The 15,843-nt window shown below is 35.8% G+C and overlaps 1 protein-coding gene across 4 annotated transcripts in view; it reads right to left on the reverse strand.

Moving 5' to 3' along the window:
* Positions 1-13,250, reverse strand: part of LOC142323448 (WD repeat, SAM and U-box domain-containing protein 1-like) — a 95,057-nt gene extending 81,807 nt beyond the window's left edge. For 3 of the 4 annotated variants that reach the window (XM_075363081.1, XM_075363082.1, XM_075363080.1), the window contains exon 1: positions 12,921-13,250. In XM_075363081.1, coding sequence (XP_075219196.1) covers positions 12,921-13,030 — 110 coding nt within the window. In that variant the 5' untranslated portion in view covers positions 13,031-13,250. The remainder of the gene's footprint in view (positions 1-12,920) is intronic. The other variant, XM_075363079.1, reaches the window with a different exon arrangement.
* Between the last annotated feature and the right edge of the window lie 2,593 nt (positions 13,251-15,843).

Consider the following 15,843-nt stretch of genomic DNA (forward strand, 5'->3'; position numbering starts at 1 on the left):
GGTAGAAACGTGGTGCTTTCTTACAAGAACTAGCAAACAAACACACGGCGATCGAGTAGTATACAACAAATTAAGCTACGGTGATCGCACTAAATACTATCAGACAGGTTAGATGATAGATTCTAAAACATTTTCGCCCACCGCCCACATTGAGAATCAAAAATTCTCTAGCGCCCCCAAGATTTACCATCTGTTAAAAATAATAATTGCAATGGCTATTTTTAAGATGCGCTCTTAAAAACAGCAATTGCAATTATTGTTTAAACGTGGCATATCCTACTTCTGAGTTGAAACTTAAATTTTAAATGAGAGCAATTAAAACGCATATTTAATCGTATTTGGAGTATTTTTATTAAAATTGCTTTCAAAAAAATTACAATTGTATATACATAGTTATACAACAACAATAGTGATAGCAAATTCAATTGATCTTGGATTAAGCTGAGAGCGGTTGATGCATGTTGCAGTCTCAATCTTTGGATTTCAATACCTCGGCACAAAATGAACAGAAGTCAAAAACTGCAACACTACATTAAAAACCTCACAATTTGCCATTAAAACTATATCAGCTACATCAAAACCCTTCAATTTCCATATTTATTTGCATCAATGCGTTGCTTACATCGGGAGATATGCAGCATTAAAGACAAAAGTGGCCTTTTCTGTTTAAAGTGGAATATTTCGGGTCAGAAAAATCGTAGAGACATACAAAGAAGAAATTAAGGCTAAAGTCTAAACCTATTAAACGATTTTAATGCAGTTTACTGAAAAAAATTCGTTTCTCCCATGCGCTCGATCAAAAAGGAAGAAAAACTTTCAAATTTTTAAAACTTTTCTTCTAACTGATTTTTTTTGTTTAATTTGATGATTTTTTAAATATCAAGTACACTATCAAAAAGTAGAGTATTCAAGCTTTTTTTTTTTTATTCGTCTCTCTAAGCTTGAGACCGCGGACACTCTGTTCCTGGTGCCTGAGCGTGTTGCCCTCATCACTGAAGCAACGACTGATGGCTGTTATGGGTAAGTATGTTAGTTGAGTGCATGCTTTGCTAGGCATGTGTGAGTGTATGTGCGTGGCGAGTGCATGTGTGCTTGATGGGCGCCTCTTTCGGTAGTACCTTTCGTACTTGGTGTTTCTTTTCGCTTGAGTTCTTGCCATGTCTGTGTCTGTGCGTTGGGGTGGCCTGTACTCGTCTGTCTGGGCGTCTGGTAGTGTGTTCGAGGAGGTCTCATGTGCCTGTGGGAGTGTTTGTGCTTGGCTGGAACTGTGTTTGATATCCTTTTGTGATGGTATGGCTTTGATATTTCCTTGTAGTGACCAATTGTTTGTGTGGGGGCGTTAACCCCCCCCCCCCCCCCATGGGTAATGCTCTACTAGGTGTTCCAGGAGGGAGAGTTGCCAGGGGTGGAAGGTTTAGTCGGTAGTGCACAGGTATACATACGCACTTAATAACATCCTGCGAAACTTGTTAGCGAGCCCGATACTGCGTAGGCGCCTGTAAATGGAGTTCCTCCATCTCTAAAATAAAAGCCTCTTGACTGCAACGTTAAAAGTATTTTGAATACAATCATTTTATACAACAAAATATAGGTGTCTCTTTAATTTTTTGTACTAGTGTAGTAGGAATTTAATTTTAGTTTGAAATATCAGGAAAACATAATTTTTGCCTTCTTTTTAATCAGCCATCTCCTTCCTAGACCTCCTGAACGCCCCCAATTTTCTGTTGGCCTTCTACCGCCCCTCCTGAAGGCCTTCAGCAACCACAAGGGGGTGTTATCGCCCACTCTGAGAACGAATGGACTAAATGTACAATCACCCGCAGAATACGAGAAACGCAAAATCTTCTTCACACTACAAGATCTATTTCAATTATCACCACATACAAAAACGTTAACCACAACAAATAAATTTTACTTGCGACATACAAATCACGATCGCGACACGTTTAAATGGTATGAGGTTTAAAAACATAATTTGACAAAAACAAAATATTAAGCTTTTAAGTCGGTCGGTTTACCGGTTTGACGCCATTATCAATTATTTTCTGTTCTTTGCTCTGCGTTCACCCTAAAAATATTTACTACATCCGTTTTATATAATTTCGATCTTCGTGTTCCACGGTAATTTTTACTATCTACATGCATTTCTATCGCCAAATTAACAAAACCTCATGTCTAAACGGCTCATCTACGTATGAAAGATTCTATCACGAACTGATCCCCTCTCCTAACCATCTTATGACCACATCATTTTAAACTTTTATCGATCAATCTAATTTTCAATATCCCCCATTAATAGGGCATTTCAATATTATCTCCATGATATCCCTAACACCAAAGGCAACAAATTTCAGTATGCTGATGACATCATTATATCCAGTCAAAGATCGCACCTAAAAGATACAGCAGTTTCACTTGAGGAGGACCTTAAGGTGATAAGCAATTACTACCACCAATGGAGTTTAGTTTCAAATCTGAGATAGCAACGTTAATTACAAGCCAATGAAGAGGTGAAAGCCAGGTTTGAAGATGAATTTTTAAGGAATAACAAAACACCAACATACCTAGAGGTTAAATTTGATCGCACTCTAACGTATCGTGAGCATCTTAATCAAATAGCCCTAAAATTAAAGATCAGAATTAACTTAATAAGGCCACTATCTAGCATCAGCTGGGGGTGCTAAAGTAAAAATAATTCGGATACCTACACTAGCATTGATTTTATCAGTAGTGGAATATTGCTCTTCGGTCTGGTGCAACAGTTCATATGATTCTATAATAGAAGTCCGATTAAATGAGGTATTAAGAATAATAGCAGGAACACTAAGAACTACACCTTCCTTTGGCTACCCCAGTATTGGCAAACATCATTCCACCAAAGATCCGCCGTGAATTTGCCCTGATCAGATACAGAGAGAAATATAATGACAACCCGCATTTTTTAATCAGTGAAGAAATTGCAAATGCTGCTTCTAGAAGACTTGAAATCAATAAAATCTCTTTGTAAACAGATAATCTAGAAGAAAACTATAATATAAGGGAAAAATGGAAAGTTAACTAACAAGAAACAAAAAACTTACGGCTGATAAGGTAACCGAAAACTTTGGTGCCATCTACACAGAATAAGAACAGGCCAGGTAAGAAGAGGTGCTAGTACACATAAATGGGGATTGAAGGACTCTGCTCAATGCCTATACGGTGACTGTCGATAAACAATCACATCATTATTACAGAAGAATGTTTAGTTTTGGCACAAATTTGCTTAGACCTTAAGAATATTCATATTTTAAGGACGAGGCTTATAAATTTAAAATTAGATATGTATCGTGTAATATTAAAATAATAAAATGCTAACATTATACAATAAGAAGACTGTGTTTCAAAGAGGGGTTCAACAGGCGACACGAGTAGGAAAGGTTGAGGTTCAAATTAATATCAAATAAGACTAATAAAATACTCCAAAAGTCCTAAACAAGTACAAAACCACAAACAATCGTAGTGAATACCATCAACTAACAAACTGTAATACAACGCTTAAGTTATACAAATAAATACCTAATAGCGGTTTATTAGTCTTATTTGATATTAATTTGCGTAGATAGCCAGGCTATCTAGGTTAGTTTGGTGTGTAGTTTAAATTCTCTTTGAACTGCACACCCGGGGGTGAAACCTATATTATACTTTCTACTGTATTTTGTTGTATGTTTGTTTAACTGTTTATTGTTACTTCAGTTTCTGACATTTATTTATTATTAAGTTAGCTATAATTTTCTTTTTAACAGCTGTTGTTGATAAACCATCTTAATTTGTACGTAGCTTGCTATTGGTCAACGTCATCAGTGTATGCGCTTGTTATTGGCCAATTGTTTTTATGTGTTTATGTTTATAGTTTGTAAAGAAACATTGTTTTTATTTAATTTATGTTTAGTGTTAATTAATTACCACTGTTCAGGATACCGTTTTTGTTGTTTTTGATTCCAGAAATGTCTGAAAATGAAGGAAACAAGGGTAAGTTCAGCGGGCTAAACCTCGCGAAGAGATTACGGAGACGACTGACGTTAGGCTGGACGACTCGTCATCCGCTTCTGGGTATGAGGAGTCGCGAGCAAGTGCTTCCGGTTCTTCGCGGGCTGGAAAGAGTAAAAATCATCTAACGACTGAGAAGTTTTCTAAATGTAATGGGAGGGCTGCAGGTTGTCCGATTAGTGCGGGCGTTTGAAGAGAAGTACGACTTCTTGATTCAATGATTGGAAAACCCAAGAAGTACAGGGTCATTCACGGGAACCGGATGTTTTTGAAGTGGGTTGTACTCGGGCGTTCGTGGTGGGAGGGGCACGTGGCTGGTGTCTGACGTTTCCTTTGTTCATAGCATTTACATTTTAGTCGTTGAGATGGAGCCGTGGACGCCAGACCAACGCCTGTACGCGTATGACAGTTTTGTGCTAAATGACGAATCCGTAACTGCTGTTCAGCGAGATTTCCGCCGTCAGTTTAATATCCATCGTAATGCAGGTGTCTCTTCTCGTAACACAATATTGCGATGAATAAACAACCTTCGAACAAGTGGTTCAATATCGAAGAAAAAACCACCGGGTCCCCGACGAACTGCTAGCACTCCGGAGAACATCGAACGAGTAAGGGAAGCCATTGTCAGAAGCCCACGCCGCTCTATTCAAAGGCATTCAGCAGCGCTTCAAATGAGCACAAGTACGGTAAGACGAATTCTGCATACAGATCTGCATTTTCATCCTTACAAGATAGCCGTCGTGCAGCAGTTAAACGAGCAAAATTTCACGCAGCGATTACAATTTTGTCGACAAATGCTTACCATTTTTGAAGAAAATGAAAATTTGTTATCGTTAATGAGTGACGAAGCCCATTTTCATCTGAATGGCTTCGTCAACAAACAGAATTGCCGGTATTGGGCAGAAAGAAACCCACATCAGCTTCACGAGAGACCACTTCATAGCCCAAAGGTGACTGTCTGGTGTGCAAAAGGTCGGTGTTATTGGACCATATTTTTTTGAAGAAAATGACGCTGCCGTAACTGTAACAGCCGATCGTTACATTGCGATGTTAAATACGTTTTTCATCCCATAGTTACGAAACCGGGGAATCGATTTTAAAAATGTGTTATTCCAGCAGGATGGAGCTACAGCGCACACAGCGAGGGCAACGATGGCTGTTCTCCGTAACTTGTTTCCGGGACGGATCGTTTCCAGATTCGGCGACATTCCTTGGCCCCCTCGGTCCCCCGACTTGAGTAGTTGTGATTTTTTTCTGTGGGGGTTTCTGAAATCGCGTGTGTACGGCAATAAACCGCGTACATTGAAGGAGACCTAAAGATCGCAATTCGTCATCACGTCACCCAGATTGATGTAGACATGCTGCAGAGAATTGAGGCCAATTACCGTGTTTCAGTACCAATAAAACTTTTTTAAAGTAAATATTCAATTTTTTATGATTATTTTAAAAACATCCGGTTTCCGTGAATGACCCTGTATAAGGCTAATGTGCGAGATAAGATTCTCCCTATCATCAGGGAACTCAAACCCATTGTTGAGGCCTTGGCTCAAGGCTATGAAAAATTGGCTATTACGCCTGAGGTAAGAGAGGTTGTGCGGGAGATAGTTTCCGCACCTCCGATGATTCCACAGCAACGGTTGCCTCAGCGTAAACGGTACGCAGAGGTTCTGAAAGAAAGGGGGGAGGCTAGTCTGTCCCGTAAGCAGCCAGAGGTTGTGTTCGTCAACCTAAAAGAGGGGGCAATTACTAAAACAACTAAGGAGATGAAGGACGAGTTTCAGGCCGTCCTTCGACAAAAGAGGCAGAACTTGAGAATTCGTAATATTAGAGAGACGAAATAGGTTTACTCGTCATTGCTGACGATAAAGAAAATGTGCGGATCATCACTGACTCCACGGTAAGTCAGACATGAAAGTAGACACTAAAGGCAAGAGACGTCCTAAAGTTATTGTCTATTGCATAGATCGACGGCTGTCTGAGGAGGAATTAATGGCTCGCATTAGGGAGAAAAATACTCAGATGGGTGAGGCTATATTAAAGTCTGAGTGTCGATTATTATTTAAATCGGGTAGGCGCGAGGCGGAGCACTACCATGGGATTTTTGAGGTTAGTCCTAAACTTTTCAACAGCTTCACTGCGGAGAGTAGGTTGTTTGTATACTTCTCTTCGTGTAAAGTCAAGAAGTATTAAGATGTCCAGCGCTGTTTTAAGTGCTGCAGGTTTGGTCACAGGGCTAAGTTCTGTGAACATCCTGCAGTTTGCGCTCATTGTGGTGATGAAGGACACACGCGTGAGAAGTGTCCAAAGAAGTCTAAAGGTCCGACTTGTGTTAATAGCAATCGTCTTCGGAAGGATCATAAACATCCTGTGAATAGTAAAAATTGTGGGTGTTATCAGAGAGCTCTCGATATGTACTATAACTCTATTTCACTAAATGATTAGATTTGATCAGTTAAATGCTCAGGGTTCTTACATTGCTCAGGTTGAGTTTGGAGAGATTCCATTACGTAGAGGATTGAATGTTGCTTTGTTGAAGCATCCATTTATTGTATCCGGTGATCTTCCAGGTTTTTCTCGTTGGAAGAGGTTCTATTGTGGTTCTGGAAGCATGCCCGCTGTTTTGTGCAGAAGGGAACTTGATTGTGTCTTTATTCGACAGCTCTCGAATAATCATCATGTCGTTGTCCGTGTAAATGTTCAGAACTTGCATCTGTATGTTGCTAGTTCATATATCCAGTATAGAGATCCTACTGACCGTCTTCTTGAGGTCTGGGATAAAATTCTACGATTCTCTGGCACTGGTCCAATTCTTATAGGTGCAGTTGTGAATGCTAAGTCACTCTTGTGGCGTATGAATTAATAGATGTTGGCGATGAATTAATAGATGTGCTGCTCCGCGAGGGCAGCCGTGAGGTTGGCAAGACGCTGTCTAAGGTTTGTTTCCAGATTTGCATGTTGGATCCTTTATTGTGGGTGGTGGAGTTTGATTCTCTCCTGCAGCTGAGGTTGTGCAGCGGGTGTTGCATCGTGGCTTATGCTGGCGATGGAATCCTGCAGGTCGAAGGAAGCTCGCGGAGGGAGGTTGAACTCCAAGCCACTCGGACTTGCAGTATGCTTGAGCTGTGGGGTCATCAACACAAGATGACGTTCCTCAAAGGCAGTTTGGCAGTGAGTCGGCGAGTCCGTGTTTCGAAGGCAGGTCAGCGTATAAAGTATGTTTCAAAAGTATCTCGGGGTGTTTCTTGATGAGAAACTACAATTTAAGAAGCACCTTCAATACGTCACGGAGAGGGCCTGCAATGTATTCTTCGGTATTCCACGTGTGGTCAATCCTGATTGTTTTTCAAGACCACGAGCATCTTGTATTAAGGCGTGTGCGAAGCTATTATCATATAAGAGGCACCTATTTGGGCGGATAGTCTAAAATACAAAAGTTATCGGGCATATTATTAGGGGCTTAACGCCCAATATTGTTAACGGTTACGGGTGGATACTGTACTACTTCATGGAAGGCAGTCTTGGTGATTGCAGGCATGAAACCGATAGACTTGATTGCGTCTGAGAAGCAGCAGTGGTATGTTTCTACGAAGTCCGGTGAGTTGACTTCGGATAAAGTTCGAGAAATTGAACAACATGGCAATGCCTTGTAACAGGCCACAGGAAATGAGACTGAAGGTGGACGTTATACGCATGGTCTCTTTCCAAATATTGTTGGTTTACGGGACGCCTTCTAGGTGCACCCTAATAAATATGTGACGCAATTTCTTTCCGGCTATGGTGCTTTTAGGAACAAAATGCAGAAATTCGGCCTGGTAGATTCTGGGATGTGTCCTCAGTGTAACAATTGGATGACACCTACCTTGTTCTTTATGAGTGTTCGAAGTACGAGTTAATGCGCACGGAGACCATCTGTCGGCTCGATCTTATCGGGTCGGCGTTGGATCTCCGTGTAAACTGGAGAAGGATGGGCAGTAGTGGAGAGTTTTATAGTGTTCTTAGCAAAGGAAATTATTTCCGAGGGTACCTAGAGCTCTGCTTGGATTTCTCTTGTATTTTGTTTTTGTTGATGTTTTGTTTTGCTAATATGTTTTTGTCCATTATTTTGTTTCAATGTTATTGTTCCGTGTAATATATTTATGTTTCGTGTTGTGTGTTGAGCTCACTTTTATCTTCTACGGGTAGATAATTCAGTTCCTTTGTTTAGTTAGGTCCTTTCAATCTTACTTAAGGCTCGGTAAGATGTGTTTTGTTTTGAGTTCATTAAATAGTAGTTCACCAATGGGAATGTCACTCGTGGCATTCGCATCGGTCGCATCCTGGCCGAGGCGGACTGGAATATGTCAAAAGCCGAGGTTCCGAAGATGATCTACAGTAAAGCCCATAAGGGCTACGAACGTAGGGGATGGTGGAGGGTGTCTTCCCCTACAGGGGGTAGGATGTATTTTAATCTTTTCCTTTCTAATATACCTGTTTCCACGCTTCACAGACATTAAGACTGTGGTTTGCATAAATATTTTCAGGAATTCCTTTCTAATTCTTAAATCTATATTTGATACTAGCTAATTTCTTTCATGAAAGCTCTCCTTGTTTCTATCAGTGTGCTTATGGTATCTACATTATCATCAGCATTTCCAACTAATTTCAAAGTGAATAGTTTATCACTTTTAATGGATTTGAAAAATTTACTAAATCAGAAATTCTATAATTTACCATTCAGAAAAGCCAATAACAATGGACATGACCTTTCTAAAAATTTTTCCGATAAAAAAATCTTTAAAGATTAAAAAAATTAGCTAATTAGTCTTGGAGAAATTGCCTTGTTAAGCTGAAGTCATTCTTCTTGAATAGAAAACGAAATTAGAAGATTAAAATTAAAAAAATTGTGAACAAATTAAAAGATTATGAACATATCCAAAATAAAAAATTGTATCACAGGTAGTTTAAAAACTTATATAATTGTTGGGTCCTGTCCTGCTCATTTTTAATCGAGGCTGAAATTTGGGTAGTAAATGATGGAATGAACAAACTACTTTCAATGGAAATCAATTTTTAGAGACAATGAAGCAGGCTAATGTTGAGAGACAGGATTAGGAATGAGGAGACCAGAAGAGGAATAATGTTAAGTTCAACTATTGCACAGTTTTGAAGAACTGTTGTCTGGTACAGCCATTTAAGAAGGATGAGTCCGCATGTTACCTTACATAATTATCATTGTAATATCTACATATAAGGTGTAAGGTATGAAGATGTAAAGGCATACAAAGGCATTAAGAATACATAGAAATTAGTTTTTGATGCAGCAAAAATGAAAATAGTGGCTGCAAATGTAAAAACTTTCAATAGTGCAGTCTGAGATATCATAAACAAAAAAAATCTGATGTGAACACCACATTACGTTCTTGTACGCCTATTAAATTTCATATACACATTTTTTTTTTAAATGAAAAGTAAATAAAATTATACTTCGTTAATAACTTCTGATAGTTTTTGATATTTTTTTTTGTTTTTATTATTGAATTATTATTAATTATACATTTTTTTTTACAATGAGAGGTTAATAATTATTAATAAATCCATATATTTAAATTAAAAAAAAGGAGATGAAGTCGGATTTGAACCAATGTGCCTTCCTCTATAATCCAAATATTTCATTAATTCAAGTTTTATTTGGCTATAAGTCTGGAACCAATGAAAATAACTTATGATATATCATTGAAAAGCTCTCGTGAGGGCTTATTACTGTGGTTAAGAAAAAGTCCAAAATCCAAACGTTTTTGGATTTGGGCTTTTTTGGACACTTTTGGTTTTTTAGATTGCAATCAAAAGCGGAGGTACACAACTAGATGTTACAACAGTCCTAAATCCAAAATTTCAACATCCTACGGCTAATCATTTTTGAGTTATACGAGATACATATGTACATACACATCATGCGAAACTAGTCTAATTGGATTCACGGATGGTCAAAATGGATATTTCTGTTGAAATCTGAAATTTTTGCAATCACAATACTTCCTTTACTTCATACAAGGTAGTAAAATAGGATCAATTTAAATTATAAAATCAGAAAATTAATATAAAATATGAAAACAAGGAAAAGTCTACTATAAATGGGCAACTATATAGATAAATACTTTCAAGACATAATATGAATATTAATGAGAGCGTTTACAGTTCCTTTTCAAGATATTATTGTATGTGAAAAGATGACATAGCATCCTTAATCATCAGATGAACTGGAACCAGCAAAATACAATTCTAAAACAATCAAAAAATTTACTGATTTAGGTGGTACCTCCACATCAATAATTAAAACTTGTAAAAGATTCTTAAAGGAGCCACTCTCTCATTCTGTAAATGTTTCTTCACTGAAGGTAAATGTCTTAGTAAGAAATAAAAAAATTAAACCGATTCATAAGAAGGGTAGAGTCTGAAGTCGGTAATCATAAACCAATCGCTATTCTCTCATAATTTCAAAAAATTCTTGAAAAAGGTATCATTTAAATAAACATAATATCCTCGTTAACGAGCAGCATGGTTTTAAAAAAGTAAATCTTTGAAGACAGCATTGTCACTTTTATAGAAAAGATTGTTAAAGGTTTAGACAATGGAGACACAATAGTTTTGGTATTTAATATTACTAAAGCAACTGATCGTATAAATTTATATTTGACAGAAATATAGTGCTACTGAAGTTAAATACTGTACTTAATCAGTTTAAGTCTTACTTAAGTATCAGAAAGCAGTAAGTAAAAGTTAATGAAACAGATGATAAAATTAGATTAGAATAGAGATTTTGGAGTTTCTTATAGTGCATCAGGGTGTCTCCCACATACTTCGATCTTAGGTCCCATTTTATTTTTGACTTTCATAAATGAAGATAATTTGATAAAGGTAAATACTATCATGTATGCAGTGATAGACCGTTTTATCTGTTCTGATGAAATTTTACTTTTTCTAACTACAAGCTACCAGACAGATTTTACCCAAAAATTTATAAATTAAAGCACTTAGTTTCTCTGATACTTCTTATATTTCTTTGAAGTCTGTAGGGTTTACTTAAAAAAATTGGGAATTAAGACCTTGAATAAAATAAATAAAGGTTCTAGCAAAATACAGGTAGTACCATTAAAAAAAATTTAATATTTTAGTAAGGAGATGCTACTATTTTAATAATATATTCTTGATGGTTGAATTTTTTTAATGCCTAATTTGATTTTGAAAATTTGTTCCTTTTTTCAACAGGTACAGATTTTTATAGCAATTTTAATGATTAATATTTCGTATAAATGAGTGGTATCTGTATTGCTATGCAACATTTATTAGCTGGTTTAAATAAGATTGAGAGGTTCAGAAAAGTTTTAGAAAAGATTGAAAGGTTTAAATAAGATCTTTAAATGGGGTCTCAATGACTTAAAATTAATATACTTATCTATTTACTGTTCATTAATTAGCTTTCTTTCACCATTTTTTAAATATATTTTTAAGCAAGACGGATGTATTTTTTCTGACAAATTAAAATGCACGTGTCTAGTTATATAACCTTTTATTGTATGTATCTATATGCATCCTATTTTTAAAAAAAATCATATTAAATAACTTTCTATTTTTTGTTTTATACCCTTTTTGGCCTTCCTATGTATAATACATTTTTATACGTAAAAAAAGTGACAAATTTTAACTTAATAAATACATTAACAGTGGTGGATATAGGATAATCTTTTAGAACATTGGGCGAGTGTTCTTATGGCCTAATTACGTTTTATACTGGAATTTAAGTTCCTTTTTGTAATAAAACATATACGACACATTTTTACAATTTTTTTAAGTACGTAAAATTTTTATTTTGTTTAAAAAGATTCAACCTCACATAAACATGAGTAAAATGTATGTTAAGCTCATAACTGTCCATGGCTTCAATTTATAATTTGATCAACGGTGAAAGATAACAAGGGGAAAATGGTTCAAATAAACCTTATGCTAAACCCTACATCAATTTTTTTTACCTTAAATCTAGATTCTTACCCTTAACCAATCACATAAAAATTAAGCCTCTAGTTGGTCTGAGAAATGCAGGCCAACTTGTGAAAATCTGTTCTTGTCCTATGATGCATTTATATGAGATAAGAGGAGACAAATTATGGTAATTTAAAGTAATTATAATTACAATTTTCTCATAATTAATTCATTATCTGGCATACCTTAGCCCTGCATAGGTCACCTGCTATTTGACATTTATATCTTGTGTTTTCCTGATCCACATTTACTGTAATATTAAAGTATGAAAAAAATTAAGTTGATCAAATAATTGCTCATAATTACCTTACTATCAATAAGCTTTTAAATCACAGAAATAAAAAAATAATTTCATAAACCCCTTAAATTTTGTTAATTTAAGCAAAAATAATATGTGATCAAAGAATTTCTCTATCTTCTGAAATGTTATTTCTTTGAACTTATTTTAGTTTATTTTTCACACACTGGCTTTACTTCTGTTTGATACTTTTAATGTTTATTTGGACTTCAATGAGTTATAATTTTTTTTTACAAATAACTGTGTATTAATATTCCTCTGACCACGGTTTTATAATAGTTTTTCTTGATCTAGCTTGGCAAATGCTGGGGTGGTTTCCTATTTCATTCTTGGAGCATTTCATCTAGCCATTTGTAATGGGGCCTATAATGTATTATTTTGTAATTATTACAATAATGAAATTTAGCAATTGCACTACAATCTGCTATCATAGTTATTAAATAATCTCTGTTAACTGATTTAGCAGATAAGACACTTGAATTATGATTTTTCTTATTGCTACACTTTTTCGCGTATTGTTGAGAAGAAAACTATTTCTTACATAATTATGTAAGAACAATGGAGTGAAATACAAACTTACCCAGAGCCAGTGGCCAAATGATAGTTGCTTCCAAAATCACAAGTTGTTACACCGCTATTATGGTAATTTATTTTCTGAAGAATACAAATTTTATCACACTCTAAAGGCATTTTAAGACTTTAGAATAAAACAGTTGCTCAAACTGTTACGTGTTTAAAAAATACTCGAAAAATATTCACATAACCTCAAATCACGATAAACTATTAAACAAGAGGAAAAAGCTTGCGTAATAGAAGCATCTGTCAATAAAATGACGTTCTTTCAAACATAAATTACTCATAGTACGATAAGCACTTTCCAATAACTACACTACAAATTTAAAAATGACGCAACGATACGTCACATCCAAGAATTTTCTTGTAAAAAATAGTCATTTCTGCCAACGATCGCTAACAAATATATCGTTTCTTTGAAACATTTAGTTTACCCCTAAACAAATTTAATTCGTAGAGAAAAATCCTAATATATACTGAAAAGGACACATTAATATACTTTTATCACTTTTTTAAATTAAATTTTTCAGGTGAATCATTAAAGTTCCTTTAAGTATTTAAAGTTCCTAAGTTCCATCACGAAATAATTTCTAAGAGAAATATAAAAAGTTTTGTGTATTCAGAAATATGAATCTAGGAAAATAATTATTTAAAAATTTTTAAGAATAGTCTATTTTTACTTTTTTTCAAAAACAATGGTTGCAGGTTGTATAAAAAAAATTATATTATTTGTAATTGTACCACTGAGATAAGAATTGGCAGAATAATTCAAACTGAGATATTGTTGCAAGTGATGAAAAACGATGTATTGTGTTAAAACCTGTCATAAATTATGCCTTAATGAAATAATTTTTTCAAATTTTACGTTTTCTTTTCTACCTCTTTGTTATCTTACACAGGCGATGGGAGTCCTACTTTAAGTGAATAAATGCGCAGAATAGCACAATATTATATTCCTTTTACCAACCTGAGTAAAACATAAAAGTGGAATTCTTTAATTCTAAAATTAGAATAAATGTATGAAAACTACTAAATTTAAATTATATGGTTATACAGTATCCCACAAAAAACTGAGAAACTTGCAGGACATGTTCTACTGGTGAAAACAATGAAAAAAATTTATAAACATAGCTCTGGAAACGCTTTATTTTCGAGTTACGGCTAGCGAAAGATTTCGCCCGGATTTCAGGTCTTCTAATAAAAAGAAGCCCTACTATAATTTTTGATACCAAATTAAGGACTAAAGTTGGTGGTTTTTTATTTAATTTGAGCTGGATAACAGGATAAAACAGGTCCGAGAACTGTAACCCATCGGTTGGTCTAGTGGTGAACGTGTCTTCCCAAATCAGCTGATTTGGAAGTCGAGAGTTTCAGCGTTCAAGTCCTAGTAAAGGCAGTTACTTTTATACGGATTTGAATACTATATCGTGGATACCGGTGTTCTTTGGTGGTTGGGATTCAATTAACCACACATCTCAGGAATGGTTGAACTGAGACTGTATAAGACTACACTTTATTTTACTTTATCTTCATTCATCCTCTAAAGTAATACCTGAACGGAAAATATATAAAAGTTACTTGCATGTTATCCGGTTTTTCTTTTTCGTATTTTTTATTTTAAAGAACTCCGATGCCCTGGGGTCGGGTGTTTCTTCAACCATATCCTCTAGTATAGGAGGTGATGGAGGAGGAAATTTAGTAGAATGGGATGCCGCAGATGACATCCCAGAGGGGGTGGTTACGTGGGTTCCCTTAACAGGGAGATTATTAGATGGCTTACCACCAGCTGTAATTACTTCTGCCTGTACAGGTAAAACTTTGGGAACAGGAACTCTCATAGGGATCTCACTGTTGGATTCACCAACTGCAACGAGAGACTTTTTGTTTATCTTCGTCAGCTCTGAAATAGTGGCTGTAAGGATGTGACTTGATCAGATAACATCTGAACAAATTTTTTTTAGCTCACTGCAGGATCCGCACAGCTGATTACTTAAATTTTTAGGAGCTTATTTTGATGTACCGGTGGCAAAAGATACATCTGGTTTAACCAGTTTCCTTGAACAAAAACCATCGGCTTTTGTTTTTTTTTTTTTTTTTTTTATTCTCTGCGTGTCACCGAAAAGATAGCTTCTGCTCAGTAGAGATTCTGAGAATTTCCTTTTCTTCCTTAAAAGTTAGGCAATCTCGGAAGCGGGCTGTATGCGAACAACTGCAATTAACATATTTTTCATCTTCTTGGCAGTTAGTATCATTGTGATCTTCCTTAGCACATCTACCACAGATCTCTGTTTTCGACCAAGATGTTGTAGCGTGACCATACTCTTGGCATTTAAAACATTGTCAAGGGTTGGGAATGAAAGGTCGAACTCGAACTGAATGATAACCAATTTTTATTTTTTCAGGTGGGACTGGAAGGTTGAAAGTCAGTATAAGAGAGGATGTTGGTACTTCCATTCCGTTCTGCCTTTTCATTATACGCTTTCACTTCTACAACATCTTGCGCATGAAGCTCATCAGCTATTTCAGTGACATCTTGGTAAAAAGTCTCAGTAAAAAAATTACTCCCCTACTCGTATTTAGGGTTTTGTGGCATTCCGGACTTATATTTATTCTGTCCATATTACGGAGACGTAAGATAGATAGATTCTGCTCATCATTAAATGTTTCAATCAGAAGCGATCCGTCACGTAATTTTCTGATTTTCTTCGGGGAAACACTTGCACCTGTTATAACTTTGTTTATCAAGAAAGGCGAGGCCTTTTGGAAGGAACCACCTTCTTGATTATTTCGGAGAACAACGAATCGAATATTTTTATATTTCATATTTGACAATTCTCTTCTACAGGACTTTTATCCTCGTCAGACAAAGCTGACCGAGGCCTCTTCACAAGACTAAGGTGGTTTTTTCAGATGGACCACCAACCATCATA

The sequence above is a fragment of the Lycorma delicatula genome, chromosome 4, assembly GCF_047948215.1.
Source record: "Lycorma delicatula isolate Av1 chromosome 4, ASM4794821v1, whole genome shotgun sequence".
Taxonomy (NCBI): Eukaryota; Metazoa; Arthropoda; class Insecta; order Hemiptera; family Fulgoridae; genus Lycorma; species Lycorma delicatula.